The 19,595-nt window shown below is 41.9% G+C and overlaps 1 protein-coding gene across 1 annotated transcript; it reads left to right on the top strand.

The window, feature by feature from the left end:
- The first annotated feature begins 5,464 nt into the window (after positions 1 to 5,464).
- LOC130372993 (uncharacterized) lies at positions 5,465 to 18,959 on the top strand. Its single transcript, XM_056579182.1, has 4 exons — positions 5,465 to 5,508; positions 16,749 to 16,860; positions 17,459 to 17,598; positions 17,710 to 18,959. Exon 4 carries the CDS (start codon positions 17,716 to 17,718, stop codon positions 18,493 to 18,495), a length of 780 nt encoding a protein of 259 aa, XP_056435157.1. The 5' UTR covers positions 5,465 to 5,508; positions 16,749 to 16,860; positions 17,459 to 17,598; positions 17,710 to 17,715; the 3' UTR covers positions 18,496 to 18,959.
- Positions 18,960 to 19,595: the final 636 nt, after the last annotated feature.

The raw sequence follows: 19,595 nt of genomic DNA on the forward strand, positions 1-19,595 counted from the left end.
AGCTTGCCAGCAAACAGCTCCAAATACATGTTTTCTGACTGGAACTCATATACTATGTTTACTTGTTGGGAAAACAACATTATATGTCTCCTTTAAATAACACTGAGAGCCTCAAAGGATGTCTGGGTGATTACACATTTAGTGGAAAAAATACAACTTTTTGTTCTATTTTCAAAGGATCCATGGCTGATAAATATCAAGAGCGAGGCTTAGTATGTTTCAGTGCACCTTTTCAATCGTAGGTTTGTGTATCAATTAAAAATAATAAATGTCTGAATGGTGTTTATGGTCTATTGGTCTCTTATTTTAAATGATTTAGAGGTGGTGGGCGGGGGGGGTGTTGTTGGCAGTATAACTGTTGGTTTGCTTGGACATGTATTGTAATTGTGCGCTTATCTTTTCGGTTGCAAAGGCAAATTCATCCGTGGCCAGCTGGACATCCGTATACATTATGCATCTACGGAGAAGGTGCTGAAGTCCCTTGACTTTGTCTACATTGAGAAACCCTCCATCCCGAACTCAGTGGAGGAGGCCCTGGTTCCAGGATCTGTTGCGAGGCAGCGACTGGAGGTGGAGCAGCAGGAGGAGGTGGAGCAGCAGGAGGAGGTGGAGCAGGAGGAGGTGGAGGAGGAGGAGGTGGAGCAGCAGGAGGAGGTGGAGCAGCAGGAGGAGGAGGAGGAGGAGGAGGTGGAGGAGGAGCAGCAGGAGGTGGAGCAGGAGGAGGTGGAGGAGGAGGAGGAGGTGGACCAGCAGGAGGTGGAGCAGGAGGAGGTGGAGGAGGAGAAGGAGGAGGTGGAGCAGGAGGGGATCACCGCGGTGCGGGGACCAGTCTGTGGCATCCAACTAGCTTACCAACGGCAGTGCAGCAGCTGCCACGAAGGGCAGCTGGCCTTCAACATAAAGGCCATAAACCATCGCTGCGAGGCCTGTGGCTTCTGTCAGAGGGTCGGGTCATATGTAAAGGCTGCCACCGGGAAACTCATGGTCAATAAGGGGGATGTGAAACTCATGTTGACATTGACCTCGACTGTCCTGATGACATACCTGAGTCAAATCAAACGCCTGGATCTGCTTAAAGATGTGCAGTCGGTGGAGGGGCACTTTTTGAAGGGGGTGTTTGAAATCAAATATAATGTCAACAATGAGGTTGTCGTTGTCACAACAGCGAATGTTTGAATACAGGATGGTCGTAATTAATAGCAGATTAAGAAGTCATATCATAATTATATAGTGTAATTTTAATGGCACAGAAGATATTGTTAATGATATCCCCTTTTAAGTATGAAAACATATTTCTTGCATAGTTGAGCATAGTTGAGTGGGATATATATAAGCTACCCGTCAACGAGATGTGGTCTTTCACCAATTACAACCAGTTTTTTTTTAACTGGTTGTAATTGGTATTATTTGACTTTTAGTCCTGTATATGACGTGTCAAATGTTGTATTTTTATTTCTCTTTCTTTCTGTTTTTTTTTTAATGGAAGGCAAACATAACTTGTTCATGGAAATATTTTTGCAATTCCATCTAAAAGTCTTGAATGTTGAAGTTAAAGTCATTGTTGGGAATGCTTATGATGCATGGATGATTCTTAATATATATTTAAATAAAAGCATTCAAATCGACACAATTTAATCCTATATATATGCATATATATTTAATAGTAGGCCTATTCCATAACGCTCAACAATATGAAAACATATACAGTATGTTACTACTTGTATGGTAACCAGGGATGGACTTGGACAAATATCTGACCCAGGACTTTGGGATGGAGAGGCCTTTCATGAGACCGCGAGAATAGCATGTGTAGAATATTGCCACTGTGTAAAGTAATATAAACTAGTCCTTAAACGTGGATAACCGTGCATTGCAAATACATGGCAGAACGGAGTTGTCTTTGTTACAGCATGTGAGCCACTTTCTGTTTATACCATCAATGGTTTCATAGATGAGTATACCTTTTCGGGGGGTTGTTAGGGTTGAAGACAATACAAATCAATGCAATACAACAATACAAATTCAAAAAAATGAAATCCCTCATCTCGGTAGCTAGCTCAGCTTCCCCTTTGCTGGACAAAATAATTCTAATTTAGGAGGCCAATACATTAAAGGGAATAGTGGATATTCTCTTAATTTATGGTTTTCTTTTACCCTTTAGGAGGAATAGTAACCCTTTAAATACAAAGAAAATAACTAAATGAAAGACAAAGAAATAGAATACATTCAATTTTAGGCTAATATTAATGAGTTTAGGAGGTTTAGTCATTATTATATTGCCAAACGTACCCGCTAGTGCACCTGTCATATCTATGCTTCTGTGACCTGTTCCTTTTTGACATTTTCGTATTTTTCTGTGACTTCAGAGGGAGGTAAACAGGAAGTAATTGACCTGGCCGTGTGTCAGGCTGAGCCAATCAGATTTGACAGAACGCAGAGCAGTCCGATTTGGGTTGACGTTTCGGCCGCTCGCTTTGCCCCCATACACTGTGTTAAAAAATGATCCCCCCCTCTAAATTTAAGTTATATATCGGCTAGGCCAGGGATCCATTTCGCGCTGTTTGTGAATATCAAGCAGGCCAGCCCAAGGCACTTTTATTATTTTTTATTTTCTTACAAATATTTCGGCGGCAGTCTGGCCGCCGTCGAAGAGCTCCAGGAGCCTGCAGACTGCAACAATCCCTTCTCCTCCATGCTGTGGTTCAGTCTGACAGCTCATTGGTCAATGAGCAGCAGCTCATTTGCATTAAAGGAGAAATCCGGTGTAAAAGGGATCTGTATTAAGGTAAGTGGCCTTTTAAGTGGTTTAAAATAGCGATTTAGTTTTTACCTTAACACATGCCCTCATCGTTCCAAGTTTATAGCCTTTTGGTATAGAATCGGCTAAAAACAGCCAACTAAAGAATGTGTCTCTATGCGTTATTTGCTCCCAAACGAAAATTCCAACTCATTATCATACCAAACAAATCCATTTCACACCGGATTTCTCCTTTAAAGCCACAGACACCAGAAACAGCGTATTCTGAAGGGACTGAAACAGAGGAATAGCGGTAGACGATTTTTCCTAAAAGCTATTTCAAGCAAACAGCTTCAAAAACATGTTTTCTGGAATTCAAATACTATGTTTACTTGTTGGGAAAACACCATTATATGTCTCCTTTAAAAGAAAGAGGAAAAATTACAGCCGTCCGGCCGTTCGGGAAATCTCCCGAACCTCCCGATGGCCAGTCCAGTGTTGATAGCCGCGTCCAAGAAAGGGTTCATCTTAACACCGTGTTGTGGGGTGTATTTCATATGCAACATCGCTCATTATAATGCTGATACACAACGACGGCCCCTCCCCTTTTCTGAACCTGACCAATCAGCTGACCTAGGGGCAACCTCTTCACCCCAAGAGTCTCACCCATGTTCCTACGGGGTCGCTACAGTATCTTCGGGTGGGCCGTAACCATGGGATAACACGTCACCCCTTTGTCTTTCTGCGATACGTATTGCGAAATATATTTTATAGAGCTGTCAAGCGATTAAAATATTTAATCGTGATTAATCGCATTAATGTCATAGTTAACTCACATTAATCGCGATTAATCGCAAATTCGTTTTCTATGCTAAATATCCCTTGATTTCTGTGTCCCATTAATTCTTCTCGTTTTAATTCTCTTATCAACATGGTGAAGTGCATCGGCTTGCCTTGTGCAAATTATTTTTTATTGATAACAACATTGGCATATACTGATCAAAACAGGAAGATACAAAAAAAGAGCCTATAGTGCAATCAAAATCTAAGCAGTCGTTTAGACTGCTTTGAACAAATGTCATTTGAACATAGCAGTCAGGCTACTGCTTCTTTGTTTTGAGCCAAAGAAAAAAAAAAAAAAAAAAAATTGACGCCGTTAAAATTGGTTTGCGTTAACGCCGTTAATAACGCGTTTAACTGACAGCTCTAATATTTTATGATTGGTGTGATTTTGTAGCGTTATACACTTGTTCCACAGAGCTTGATGGTGGCGAATTACATGGGAAATCTAATTAGTTGCGTTTTCATTGAGGCAACAATTGAAAGGATCCTGATCGTCGGGATCCAGGCAGACTCTTAACTCACCATTAGTTTCCCTTCCACAGGTGATGGAGTCAGTTGTTCCACATGTTCAATGACCCCAAACGTTGTCCTCCTGGCCACCTCCTTATTCAGGCTGCCACGAAGTGGCACTGGCACTCTCCTCTGGGAATGCACCACAGCCACAGGCTTGATTGGCATCCCTTTTCAGTTGGATTTTCTAGGAGAACGGTTGTTTCCAATGTTAAGATTCCGGGAAAACGATGTGCAATGTCCCTTTTCACTTCGCATCCGCCCCATGTGTGTCGTCGTCGTCGGACGCCTCATGCTGCTCTGCTAGCTCACCAGCATCCCTGTATTATCCAACGTGAGTGCAATTTACCTGAACAGCTTGCTTAATCTTCTTGTCGTTGGTTCCAAAAACGATCTGGTCACTAATCAATGAATCCCCAAGTTCATTGAAATTGCACAACTTAATGTTTAGCTTGAGGTCTCGGAGAGGTACCATTTTGAATATTTATCTTCGCAATATGTAGGCCTACTGGTTGAGCTGAATTAGTGAAGGGTCGGTCGCGAACGAGCCGGTTCAAGGAGCCGGCTCTTATTTTTGGGAAAACTTTTATATACAAGTTTTCCTAGGCAGAATGATATGAAGTGTCCGCTCTACGGGTGCTCCGTGCATGCTATGCGTGTGTGCTGTGACTGACTGTCAGTCAGGTTCATGCATGCAACAAAATGAAGTGTGGATAGACAACGATCATACCATTAAGCAAGCAGCGAGGGGCGGGGATGCGCGTTGCGCTCATATGCAATGAAAACAATCGTTACCGCAATTTATCGATATTAGAAAAAGTATTTTTTACTGTTGAATACTAATAGGCTAGGATTATGTATTATAAAATGTAAGTGATGTATAGGCCCTAAACATTTGGCTGAATTATAAAAGGTATTAGTGGTAATATGAAGAGCCGTTTGGGAGCTCTTGTTGGTGAGCTGATCCAAATGATCCGGGGGTACGGAGCGATTGTTGACCGGGGGGGGGGGGTATGGAGCGATTATTATTATTTTTTTTTTTTTTTGGGGGGCCCTAGTAGTGGCCCGGGGCCCCAAGCAATTGCCTGGTATGCCTAATGGGATGCAGCGCCTCTGAGGGTGACGCAATGGACGCTCTCTGGCTCCGACTGGTGGATATCGGCAGTATACGCCATTCACCGCCTCTCCCCTGGGCCACCTGGCCCGAGGGGTTGAAACCGGGTTGCCACAGTGTGTGTGTGTGCGTGTGCATCATATTTGAATTGCTTCATGGTCTTTCTGGTTCCTTCCGGGTAAACAAATACTTCTCTGAGACCGGACGCGTGTCACTTTAGAAAACATGTTTGTTGAGGATGATAATAGGAGAGCCTGAACTAAAGCGGACGGCTCCTTTCGCTGTTCAAACACAATCTCACCAGGTAATAATAATACAATAAATAATTAATTGCATTAATTTAGCGCTTTTGAAAGTAGATCTAAAGCGCTCAACGTAGTGTGTGTGTGTGTGTGTGTGTGTGTGAGTTTGTGTGTGTGTGTGTGTGTGTGTGTGTGTGTGTGTGTGTGTGTGTGTGTGTGTGTGTGTGTGTGTGTGTGTGTGTGTGTGTGTGTGTGTGTGTGTGTGTGTGTGTGTGTGTCAAAGAATGTTTCTTTGTATTGAGCACTACTGTACACTTCCTAGAAATGGAGTCACGCCGTTTTTCATAGCAGAGCAGCTGCTAAGAAGTTAATCAGCACTCTCTCACATTGGCCCTCGCCCTGAGACATGCCTAGGCCTATATCTCCTAACACAACAATTACAAAACAGTCTATAATATCTGACTTCTGGAACAGAGATGGAGTTCCAGGTGAAGCTACTAAAGGTGGATCAGGCCCTGAGCAGGTATGACATGAAAGCCTTTCTCTGCAAGGATATCCTGAAACATGATATACGCTTGTTGGAGTCCCCAAGTGACCTCTTCCACCTGTGTTTGTGGGGGTTGGATACATGTTAGAGCAAATGAATAGCCTATCAAGTCAAGGTTAGGTAACATGCTTTTGTTTCTTCGTTTTGAGCAATCCTGTGCCCTTCATAGAAATGGAGTGAAGCCGGTTTTCATAGCAGAGCAGCTACTAAGAAGTTACTCATACCGATGGACCTGTCTTAGGTGTGTATGCAACAAGGAAGATTCAAGTTTAATGCCTGGCACTGTGGCCAACGCCCTGAGAAATGCCTAGGCCTATGCCTAGGCCTAATAACACAACAATTACAAAACAGTCTATAATATCTGACTTTTGGAACAGAGATGGAGTTCCAGGTGAAGCTACTAAAGGTGTCTCAGGACCTGAGCAGATATGACACGAAAGCTTAAGCCTTTCTCTGCAAGGATATCCTGAAATATGATATACGCTTGGTGGAGTCGCCCAGTGACCTCTTCCACCGTCTGGGAGACAAAAACGACTCGGAGAACCTACTCACCGATCTTCTCTTAACCCTCGATCGCTCTAAATTACTGTCTGATTCTGATCGCAATAGTGAGATAAAAAACCTCATCTCCCCTTACAGGTAAAGAAATCCCGCAACATGCATTAACATTAGTCATCTAACTAAGCTGTTGATCGTTCTCATTTTAAATGTCTGCTTTCGTCATGTAGAAAGCTGCTTTATAAAATCTCGAGGAGCCTAAACATACAAGATATGAAAGAATTGACCACAAACAACCAACAAACCAACATCTCTGAATTTTTACCCTTACCAGTGCAATGTTTCCTCATGTATAAGAAATAGGACGAGTAGATGGTTTCTAGGAGTTACTCTTTTTAAATGTGTCTCTTCGCCATGCATGTACAGGATCAACAGATTTTCTCTTGACCGACTCGCTCAATGGGCTGCCTGCCTGTCACACTAAATACCCATAGCGCCATCTGTGGATGGATGATAAGTATAGTCGAGCTATAGACATTCCATTCTGACTATGTTACTTCAACAAGATACATTTTCAAGCTCTCCATAAAACATTACCAAACATAACATTACATTTAACTTAAATTCTCTTAGACTTCTCTTATATTTCCCTGTTCTAACACCTTATGATAAAAGCAAAATATTTATTTCACTTATCAAAGTTACAAAACATCACAAAAACAGGTGATTCTTCAGTGTGTCTGTCTGAACTTAGTCTGATCTGCTCCCCCTGCATGAGCTCCCGACCATGCTCCTGAATCCAAAGCAACGCAGTTCCTCCTAAACACTTGTCCATCTTCAGATTGTACCATGAAGGTTCTAGCTGCCCTTGTATCTGAACTGGGTGCTTTTCTTGTACTGAAATGGCGTCCACAGCCTCGCCCCGTGACAGGCTGCTCCATGTGTGGTGTCTTGGACGCCTCATGCTGCTTTGCCAGCTCACCAGCCTGGCATATTCTCGCTGTATTACCCAACGTGAGTGCCACGCACCGTAACAGCTTTTGCTTTATTTTAGTTGGTTCCAAAAACAATCTGCTCACAAATCATTGAATAATTTTTATTTTATTTACACATACAGCATACACAAAACACCCTCCACCTAACCCACCACCATGAGCACCTCAGTGACGTGATCAATGTTTGCCAACTCCAACTAGCACACGGAACACGGCGACCACGACCACTGTTGCCACAATATTATACAGTACATACGACATACACACTACCAAATCATGTTCAACAATATTTTAACAAAATATATAGTTTGTCCTTTTTGCAAAGATCAGCCCTGGTAAATATTAGTCTGTGTTTGTTGGGGTTAGATACATGTTAAAGCAAATGAATAGCTTATCAAGTCAAGGTTAGGTAACATGCTTTTGTTTATTTGTTTTGAGCAATACTGTGCCCTTCATAGAAATGGAGTCAAGCCGGTTTTCATAGCAGAGCAGCTACTAAGAAATTACTCATACCGATGGACCTGTCTTAGGTGTGTATGCAACAAGGAAGATTCAAGTTTAATGCCTGGCACTGTGGCCAACGCCCTGAGAAATGCCTCGGCCTATATCTCCTAACACAACAATTACAAAACAGTCTATAATATCTGACTTTTGGAACAGAGATGGAGTTCCAGGTGAAGCTACTAAAGGTGTCTCAGGACCTGAGCAGATATGACACGAAAGCTTAAGCCTTTCTCTGCAAGGATATCCTGAAATATGATATACGCTTGGTGGAGTCCCCCAGTGACCTCTTCCACCGTCTGGGAGACTAAAACGACTCAGAGAACCTACTCACCGATCTTCTCTTAACCCTCGATCGCTCTAAATTACTGTCTGATTCTGATCGCAATAGTGAGATAAAAAACCTCATCTCCCCTTACAGGTTAAGAAATCCTGCAACATGCATTAACATTAGTCATCTAACTAAGCTGTTGATCGTTCTCATTTTAAATGTCTGCATTCGTCATGTAGAAAGCTGCTTTATAAAATCTCGAGGAGCCTCAACATACAAGATATGAACGAATTGACCACAAACAACCTTGAATCCAAAGCAACGCGGTTCCTCCTAGACACTTGTCCATCATCAGATTGTACCGTGAAGGTTCTAGCTGTGCTGGTATCTGAACTGGGTGCTTTCCTTGTACTGAAATGGTGTCCACAGGCTCGCCCCGTGACAGGCTGCTCCATGTGTGGTGTCTTGGACGCCTCATGCTGCTTTGCCAGCTCACCAGCCTGGCACATTCTCGCTGTATTACCCAACGTGAGTGCCACGCACCGTAACAGCTTTTGCTTCATTTTCGTTGGTTCCAAAAACGATCTGGTCACAAATCATTGAATAATTTTATTATATTTACACATACAGCATACACAAAACACCCTCCACCTAACCCACCACCATGAGCACCTCAGTGACGTGATCAATGTTTGCCAACTCCAGCGGCACACGGAACACGGCGACCACGACCACTGTTGCCACAATATTATACAGTACATACTACATACACACTACCAAATCATGTTAAACAATATTTTAACAAAATATATGGTAGGGATCCACCGAAATGAAAATTCTTGGCCAAAACCGAAACCGAATATACTGAAACAGTTGGCCGAAGGCCGAAACCGAATACCGAATGTGGCTTTTGCTGTTTTTCATTCATTTTGCTTTAATAATTCACCATTGCATAAATCAAACAACTAAATGTCCTTTATAAACTTTTTTATCTTGCTTTTCAATATAAAAATCAATTACAAATTTGATACAAAATATTTATTTAATACTGAAAGTTTTCTAACATTCCAGCATACCTTATAGCAAGAATTTAAGCACAATGTACCTTTAAATAAATGAGTAACATTTTTTTTTTTTTAGAAATGAATAAAAATGTTCGCTGCATTATGTTCGGCCTTTTTACTCCTTCGGCCGAAACCGAACATTATGGTTTGGGCCATTTTCGGCCGAATATTTGGTGCATCCCTAATATATAGATTGTCCTTTTTGCAAAGATTCAGCCCTGGTAAATATTAGTCTGTGTTTGTGGGGGTTAGATACATGTTAGAGGTAATGAATAGCCTATCAAGTCAAGGTTAGGTAACATGCTTTTGTTTCTTCGTTTTGAGCAATACTGTGCCCTTCATAGAAATGGAGTGAAGCCGGTTTTCATAGCAGAGCAGCTACTAAGAAGTTACTCATACCGATGGACCTGTCTTAGGTGTGTATGCAACAAGGAAGATTCAAGTTTAATGCCTGGCACTGTGGCCAACGCCCTGAGAAATGCCTAGGCCTATATCTCCTAACAACAATTACAAAACAGTCTATAATATCTGACTTTTGGAACAGAGATGAAGTTCCAGGTGAAGCTACTAAAGGTGGCTCAGGCCCTGAGCAGATATGACACAAAAGCTTAAGCCTTTCTCTGCAAGGATATCCTGAAATCTGATATACGCTTGGTGGAGTCCCCAAGGGACCTCTTCTCGCTGTATTACCCAACGTGAGTGCCACGCACCGTAACAGCTTTTGCTTAATTTTCGTTGGTTCCAAAAACAATCTGGTCACAAATCATTGAATCATTTTATTTTATTTACACATACAGCATACACAAAACACCCTCCACCTAACCCACCACCATGAGCACCTCAGTGACTTGATCAATGTTTGCCAACTCCAGCGGCACACGGAACACGGCGACCACGACCACTGTTGCCACAATTTTATACAGTACATACACACTACCAAATCATGTTTAACAATATTTTAACAAAATATATTGTACATGATATGATGATCAATAACAGAGGAACGTCAGTGATAAGGCCCTCCTCCGCCCCCTCGACCACGCCCTGGAGGCGAGCGCCAGAGTGTCTTCAACAGTATTGTCATCTGATGACACGTACCTCAATATTGAGAGGCAGAGAAGAAAGCCCTCAGGGTCACAACATAGAAAAAGAAAGATTGGGAAGGAGAAGGGTTCGCAGGGATGAAAGAAAGCTTTTCAAAGTGGTTGAAAGTCGTTTTTATGTCAGTGTATCAAGAGGAGGCTTGTAAATATTCAGGTTAGCTAAATCTAATAGTAAAACAACAGGTTACTGTTGTCTTGCAACTGTGTACTGATCAGAATGGAGCCTACAATATAACGGATCATAACAAGAAAAATAAAGTAACTTGTTTGTGGTTATTTTGTTTTACTTCAACCTCTATGCAGGTCTTTGTTCTATGTCAATAGACCCAGTAAAAACGGTTTAGGGAAGCTAGAGTTGCTGACACGCGCCTTGTGGTGGGTTATAATAACTGGCAGTGTCTTTCAAAGATACTGAAGCACCATGAAACAAGGTTACCACATAAATGCTTATCTGATGTGGAAAGAATTGGCATCCCGCTAATGCCTAGGTAAAACTATTGATAGCGAATTGCAGAGAGCCTGTTGACTCGAGTGATCGACTGCATACTCTTCCTTGCAGAAAGAAACCTGCCACTGAGGGGGACAAAATGCACAGTTAGGAAAACCTAGTAGTGGACATTTTCTGGGTATCCTTGATCTCTTATAGCACGGTATGATGTTACACTGGCAGAGCATCTTAGAAAGGCTGCCTCTAAAAAAAACACTGGATATCTGTCCTGGTGCACTCAAAATGAATTTTTTGATTCAATATCAGAGTGTGTTTTAGGTCAAATTTGTGCCCAGATAAAAGAGGGAGGGGGGGCGCCTGCTATGTGTCTGCATACCCCCCAGAAAGTAGGCAGTTGCGCCCCTGAAGCTGAAGCTTCCTCAGAGTTTGTTGTGGGAGACCTGTAAGGAGACCATTGCAGTAATCAAGCTTACTAGTGATAGAGGCATGTACAAGTTTTTGTAAGTCTTCGGTGGACATGAGCCCTCTAAGTCTTGCTACATTTTTAAGGTGATAATATGCAGATTTTGCAATTGATTTGATGTGACTGTCGAAATGTGAACCTGAATCCATGATAACCCCTAGATTTCTGGCTTTGATTGAGGTTTTCAAGGACAGAGAGTGAAGGTGTTGGGTTACTTTAAGCCTTTCCGTTTTAGAACCAAATACAATTATCTCGGTTTTGTCCTCATTTAGTTGAAGGAAATTTCGGCACATCCATTCTTTCACTTGCTCAATGCGCCTGGCACAGCAGATCTATGGGCCGATAGTCATTTGGTGATAGCGATACATAGCGTGTCATCAGCATAGCAATGATTGTCAATATTGTTATTCTGCATGATTTGCCCTAGTGGGAGCATGTAAATGTTGAATAAAGAGGGTCCTAAGATCGAACCTTGGACTCCACATGTCACGTTGGTTGATTCTGATACAATGTCGCCAATGGAAACAAAGTATTTCCTATTTTGTAGGTAGGATCTGAACCGGTGCCTGAAAGCCCTACCCAGTTTTCTAACCTGTCCAGAAGTATTGTACGCTCACTGAGGTCAAGTAGCATTAGTATTGAGGTTTTGCCAGAGTCTGTGTTAAGACGGATGTCGTTTACAACTTTAATAAGGGCGGTCTCCGTGGTGTGCAGGGGTCGAAATCCTGATTGGTAGGTTTCATAGCAACCATTTGATGCCAGGAAGTGATTAAGTTGCTGGAGGACAACTTTCTCAATGATTTTACTAATGAAGGGTAGATTTGATATTGGTCTGTAGATGTTAATAATAGAGTCATCTAGGCTCCGCTTTTTTAAAAGGGGTTTAATAACTGCAGTTTTCAAAGCTTTTGGGGAATTGCCTGACTGGAGAGAGTTGTTAACTATCTGCAATATGTCTACTGCTAGGCAGTCAAAAACATTCTTAAAGAGGTTGGTAGGTAAAGAATCAAGGCAACAGGTGGATGGCTTTAGTTGTGTCACAGTTTCCACAAGAGTTTGAGAGTCTATAACATTAAAGCATTCCATCCTTGCCACGTTACTTTTGCCTGAACAGGGTGGTAGTCCAACATTTTTGTTTGAAGTGGAGATATTGATGGCGCGTCTGATGCCGTAAATTTTATCAGTAGAAAAAGCTGCAAACTCGTTGCATTTCTGCGTGGAATGGAGATCAGGTGGAATTTGTGTTGGGGGGTTGGTCAGTCTGTCAACAGTTGCAAATAGGGTTTTTGCATTATTAGTGTTGGTTTTAATGATATTGGAGAAAAATGTTTCTCTAGCACTTTTTAAGTCTAAATTGTAGGCACGGAGGCTCTCTTTATAGATATCATGTTGAATATGAAGTTTTGTTTTACGCCAGATGCGTTTAACCGTCCTGCATTCTTTTTTCTGTGCTGTAACAAAAGCAGCTTTTCTCCAGGGTGCCTTTTGCTTTCCAGAAATCGTTTTAACCTTATAAGGTGCGATGGCATCTATGATGTTCAAAATTTTCTAATTAAAGTTTTCTGAAAGATCATCAGCAGAACATGGGTTGAGAGGTGGTAGCAAGGAGATGGCCTTTTTAAAAAGGCCATCTCCTGGTAACACAGGTAAGACCGGTAACACAGGTAACACAGGTAACACACAGGACACAACTCACCACTAACCACAATGATCCGACGAGGAACAAAGGAAAGACAAATAACTGAATACCAAACACAGGGCACGCAACGAGGAACAGCTGAAACACATTAGGGAAGGGAGCAGTAATCACACAGGAGGGAAACTTGACAGGACATGGGGAGAAACAAAAACAGATACCAAAGTAAAACAGGAAACACAGGGAAACTCACCAAAACAAGAAAAGGAAACAGAAAGACCATGACATATACAAAGTCAGTATTTCTCACACCACGTGAGTGGGTGAGTTGATGACGCTACCTTATGCGTTCCTGTGACAGGAACACTTCAAAAAGACACCTGCTAACTACAACCCATCAAGCTTATTGCAGGTTCATGACCTATTTGCACTTTGTTGAAGTATGCAGATATGTACATGATGGCACAGCCATACATGGCTTTCTGTATACACTGCTAACTAGCCCATATTGTCCCATGCAGGTTTATGGCCTTTTGCACCTAGATGAACGCTAAACGATAGGTCTGATCATAACCCTAAAAGTACACATCTTACAATAAATTACGGACAATCAATGTGTTCACAGCTGCACACGTGAATAGATTTTGTCATTATTATTAATAGACCTGGGGTGGGTCATTGTTGGAAATGTTTGCCTAGGTAATGTCCATAGACCGCTGACTATTAGCATGTTCCACACAAACACCATAGAGCTGCTACGGCCCACTCTCTTTGACGAGTGCCTCAACGTTTTCCATGTGAAGGAGAGGTTCAGTGAAACCCAAGCCACCAGTGAGCCTCCAGCGTATTCTGAGGACCAACCTTTTTATTGTTATAAAAATTCTCGAGAACATTGGTCCAGAATATTCTGCCGGTCTCTCGATTCTCCAGATCCTTCCCTGCCGTCGATAAAGTTTAAACAGCAAAAACGCTGGACCCGTCCAACCTGAGGACCACGACCAAATTGACGGACCCAGCAGCCCTGGGGTCAACACCCAGACCGATGGACCCTGCAACCCTGGTGAAATCTGGAGCGATGCCGTGGTTGAGTGAGATGCTACCCATCACAGCAGATTTCCTGAAAGCCATGTCAACCACTCCCTCCGATATCTCCCTGAGGGCCCTATTTAACAGTCTGAAACGCAAGTAAGAAGCGCCAAGTGCAAGTAGCTTTGTGGGCGATTCTATGGCGATGTTGCTATTTTACCGGAGCAAAAATTACTCTTGCACCCAGCGCAACTCTCAAAAGGGTGTGTTTAAACAGATGGACGCCACATTCATTAATTATTTTACACATACCCACACGCGCGTCCGCATTCATTCATTCTTTTTAACACTCACTCGCGGTCTCACGATCAAATACTCATCAATCCTAAAAGTTATGGGCATGTACACAATGTCTGTTTCAAGAAAATATCTGTTTGCTCTATGGTGTTTGCAAATGCATTGATTTAAAAGTGCAACTTATTACCGCTGTATCAGCTGTTCTTTCCCAAATAATTTACCAAGAATGTATAACCTCTGTATTGCCACATCTTGACAGTAAGGGAAACGCCTCCATAAGGTAGGACACGCCTGCCAGATAAGGAAATTTGGTTTCAGGTTTCTAATAAATGTTCAGGTGAACAGCAGAAATTGGCAGACAGCATCACAGCCTACACTGACCGGACGTGTGTCTTCATTGAGATCAAATTAGAAAAAGTGTTTCTGTTGGACGCTGTGGAGGAGGACAATAGGGGAGCCTGAAACTAAAGCGGACGGAACCTTTCACCGTTCAAAAACAATCTCACCAGGTAATACAATTAATTAAAGCTGCAATTAGCATTTTACGGCTGCCAAGCCTGAAGCCGACCAATAAGACCCTGACAGACCATTAAGACCCTGACACAGACCATGAAGAATCTGATTGAGCATTAAGACTGACGTAAACCTTAAAGACCCTGACGAAGACAATTAAGACCGATTTTGTTTGCATACGGTTGATAACGCTGGAATAACCTCAGCTTGGATCTCTTGATGGGCGAACAAACTTTGATGACTATCCGTCTAAAGGCTGAGGAATTATGAGTTTTTCAAGTTTTCAATTGATTGCCTTAGCGCCACCTATTATCCTATTTTGATGAACTTTAGCCAGGTTAACCTGGACCTATGCTTCTTTAAGTACACCAAATTTGGGGATAATTGACTCAAGTTAACCCCACCTTTAGTCACCTAACATTGATTTCTAATTTGGACGTCAAGCCGCCATTTTGTCATAGGTTTTCGGGTCCTAGGAACATTTGCTCAACATGAGGAGATACAAATGTCTTCAGGATTTCATGACTGTAGAAGAAAATGGTCAGAAAATATCTTTCCAAAGTCTGCATTTTCAGTTAATTGATATAGCTCCCCCTATAGCCCAATATGGATATATTTTTTGGACCTATGTGCCTTTGACCACACCAAGTTTGATGATGATTGGGTTAAATGAACCCTGCCTTTTGCCGTTAAATTTGGACGATTTTGAGCCTCTGGCGGCCATGTTTTTTTCTTCATTTTACTTGAGCAGTTGGAACTTTGGTACCCAACAGCCACTAAGTTGGTCCCGCTCAAATCAAACATACTTTCTATGAACTGTGTTGATTTTAGTCACAGGCCACACCCATTTCAATGCCACACCTTAATTGAAAATATGTTGACTTCATCTTGTTCAGAATTTGATTCTGAACAACTTTTGTACTGGACTCAAGATCATAGGAGTCCATTTTGTTGTTGATGTAAGCATTTAAGTCCTTTTGTGTTTTAAACCACACCCTTTTTAGAAGTCAATGGCTCCTGGTTGCTTTAATCTTTATTGTACAGACTTTGCTTTATGTCAGATTGAAGACATTGGTCTACAGATGCGATATATACGTGGTAAAGGATTTTTGTCTAATTGAAAAAATGTAGGATCCTTAGGGAAGTGAGTGTTTTTAACAAAGTTCAAGATAGTTGTAAATCCAAATAAAGTCATAGGTTCTTGAAGCATATTTGTTCACCATGAGGATTATGCATTCGTGAACAAAGTTTCATGACTCTAAGTCAAAGCGGTTACGAGATATGTTTGTTCAAAGTTTGCATTTTTGCACTGTTGCTCTAGCGCCACCTTTGGACCAATCAGTGTAATATTTATTCTCTGTTATTCTTGAGTCAGACTCTACAGCTGTAGAAAGTTTCATCAAAAGCGTGCGAGCAGTTTAGGCTGTGTAAGTCAAACGTAGCGGAATAATAGACATAAAAACACCCACAATAATAATAGTTTAAGATGAGATAAGAACTTTATTTCATCCCATACATGGGAAATTAACTTGTTACAGCAGCCCATGGAATATAAAATAAAATAGGCAAACAGGCACAAGGTTACCTCGCACCTTGTGCCTGGCCCCCTAATAAAACTAACAATTACAATAAGTTGCCTTGCCCTTTGTGCTTGGCTCCCTAACTAGCCTTTAACTTCAAAACGAAGCTCAGCCAACCTAAGCTCTGTCCAGTAATCAAGCCTATTGTTCTCACCAAGTGACCTCATTAGATCACAGTTACAGTAGGCCTACTAACGGTGTTCTTCCATACCATTCACTTGCAGATTGAAGATGGCTAGTTCTGCACCAAAACGCACCGGAGTCTGCAAGGAACAGATCGTCGTTCAGGGCTACCTCCATTGCGTGACGCCAGTGAAGATTTCAACGAAGAACAAAAGATATTTTCATTTTATCTTGCAGACGTCCCGAGGTGTATATAGAAAAGGCATCGTGTTTGCAGCAGAGAAGCATGGACGCTATCAGCAGGAAGCGGCCAACCACACGCCCTTGATTCTAGGCAATGTCCAGAGGAGTAAGTTATACATATGTTGTCGATTGCATGCTTGTTTTATTTATCGGCCAAGTAAAGGGGTATTGTTTGAGGGCTATGCATAGGTGCTTGTGAAATGATTTATAGGTGGCGGGCGGGGTGTTGGTGCTAATTAATAGGATATTAAAACAGAATTAAGTATTCTTGAAGTGTAGAGTATTTTATAGCTAATGACACGTCATTTACCATCTTTACGCAATCAAAGATAATTTATAATAGAATTGCAGAGTTTGGCACATAAAACATTATGTGCACATTAATTATGCTTTCGGTCCATTGTTTCCTTAAATAACACTGAGAGCCTTATAAGATTTCTGGGTGATTACACATTTAGTGGCAAAGTAAACTATTTGTTTCTATTTGGAAATGATTCATGGCTGATAAATATCAAGAGCGAGGCTTAATATGTTTCAGTGCACCTTTTCAATCGTAGGTTTGTATCAATTAAAATAATAAATGTCTGAATGGTCTATTGGTCTCTTGTTTTAAATGATTTAGAGGTGGTGGGCGGGGGGTTGGAGTTGGCAGTTTAAATGTTGGTATGTATTGTAATTGTGCGCTTATCTTTTCGGTTGTACAGGCAATGTCAGGGATGGCTTGCTTATAAATCATGCATCTACGCTGGAGGTGTTGGTGTCCCTTGACTTTGACTACAAGGAACCCAGTGATTCCAGCACATTTACTGTAGCGCAGGTGGCTGGCCTCAAACATAAAGATAAAGTAAGTGGTTCAATACTTGAAAGGTAACAAGGACCAACTTGTATCAATCTTCCATAATTTTTCAATATTAGGGATGAGTAGATAAGCATGTGCTGTCTTTTTCCTGTATAGGTTGGAATGATCCAGGCAAAGGTTGTGTGGCTGCAGGACTGCAGTTCCACGGCCACTGTCTATGGCAAAGAGCTGGAGGTCAAGGATTGCCATGTTGCTGACCAAACCGGGAAGATTAGGCTGTCCCTCTGGGGGGGGCTTATTGGCCAAGTGGCACAGGGCGTTTCCTACGTCCTGACGGACCTGGCGGTCCGTAAATGGGGAGGGTTGTATCTGACGTCTACGAAGGACACCACCATCCGGGTCTCAGAGGAGGATGTCCTGGTTCCGGAATCTGTTGTGAGGCTGCGACTGGAGGTGGAGCAGCAGGAGGAGGTGGAGCAGCAGGAGGTGGAGCAGGAGGAGGTGGAGCAGATGGAGGTGGAGCAGCAGGAGGTGGAGCAGGAGGTGGAGCAGGGGATAAAGAAGGAGATGCTCACCACGGTGCGGGGACCAGTCTATGGAGTCCAACTAGCTGCCCAACGGCAGTGCAGCAGCTGCTACAAAAGGCAGCTGGCCTTCAACCTAAAGGCCAAAAACCATCGCTGCGAGGCCTGTGGCCTCCTTCAGAAGGTCGGGTCCTATGTACAGGCTGCCAACGGGACAGTCATGGTCAATAAGGGCGATGTGAAACTCACGTTGACATTGACCTCGACTGTCCTGATGACATACCTGAGTCAAAACAACCTCCAGGAGCTGCTTGCAGATGTGCAGTTGGTGGAGGAGCACTTTTTGGAAGTGGGGGTGTTTGTAATCCAATACAATGCCAACAATGTGGTTGTCGTTGTCACAACAGGGAATGTTTGAATGCAGGATGATCGTAATTAATAGCATATTAAGAAGTCGTATCATAATAATTCAGTGTAATTTTAATGGCACAGAAGATATTGTTATTAATGAAATCCCCATTTAAAGTATGAAAATATATTTCTTGCATAGCTGAGTGGATTTGTGGGATGTAAATAAGCTACATGTCAACGAGATGTGGTCTTTCTTAACTGGTTGTAATTGGGTATTATTTGACTTTTAGTCCTGTATATGACGTGTCAAATGTTTTATTTTTATTTATCTTTCTTTCTGTTTTTCTTCTTTTTTTTTAATGGAAGGCAAACATAACTTGTTCATGGAAATATTTTTGCAATTCCATCCAAAAGTCTTGAATGTTGAAGTTAAAGTCATTGTTGGGAATGCTTATGATGTATGGAGGTTTCTTAATATATATTGAAATAAAAGCATTCAAATCGACACAATTGAATCCTATGTATATGCATAAATATTTAATATTTATGCATATAAGTGCATCGGCTTTCCTTGTGCAAATGTTTTTTTATTGATAACAACATTGGCATATACTGATCAAAACAGGACGATACAAAAAAATAGCCTATAGTGCAATTAAACGATGAACAAACAAACATACTGCCTTGAACATAGAACTCAGGCTACTGCTTCTTTGTTTTGAGCCAAAGAAAAAAAAAAAATATTATTTTTTTATTTTTTTAAAAATAATAATTTGCGTTAATCGCGTGTTAAAAAAATTAACACCGTTAAAATTGGTTTGCGTTAACGCCGTTAATAACGTGTTTAACTGACAGCACTAGTTTATACCATCAATGGTTTAATAGATGAGGATACCTTTTCGGATTTTTTTCAGATTTGACAGAACGAGGAGCAGTCCGATTTGGGTTGACGGTTCGGACGCTCGCTTTGCCCCCATACACTGTGTTAAAAAATTATCCCCCCCTCTAAATTGAAGTTATATATCGGCTAGGACAGGGCTCAGTTTCTCGCTGTTTGTGAATATCAAGCAGGCCAGCCCAAGGCACTTTTATTATTTTTTATTTTCTTAAAAATAATTCGGCGGCAGTCTGGCCGCCGTCGAAGAGCTCCAGGAGTCCGCAGACAGC

The sequence above is a fragment of the Gadus chalcogrammus genome, chromosome 20 (genome assembly GCF_026213295.1).
Source record: "Gadus chalcogrammus isolate NIFS_2021 chromosome 20, NIFS_Gcha_1.0, whole genome shotgun sequence".
Classification (NCBI taxonomy): Eukaryota; Metazoa; Chordata; class Actinopteri; order Gadiformes; family Gadidae; genus Gadus; species Gadus chalcogrammus.

Coding starts and splice junctions, on each gene's coding strand:
- LOC130372993 (XM_056579182.1), top strand. CDS start 17,716: ATGATCCAGGCAAAGGTTGTGTGGCTGCAGGACTGCAGTTCCACGGCC.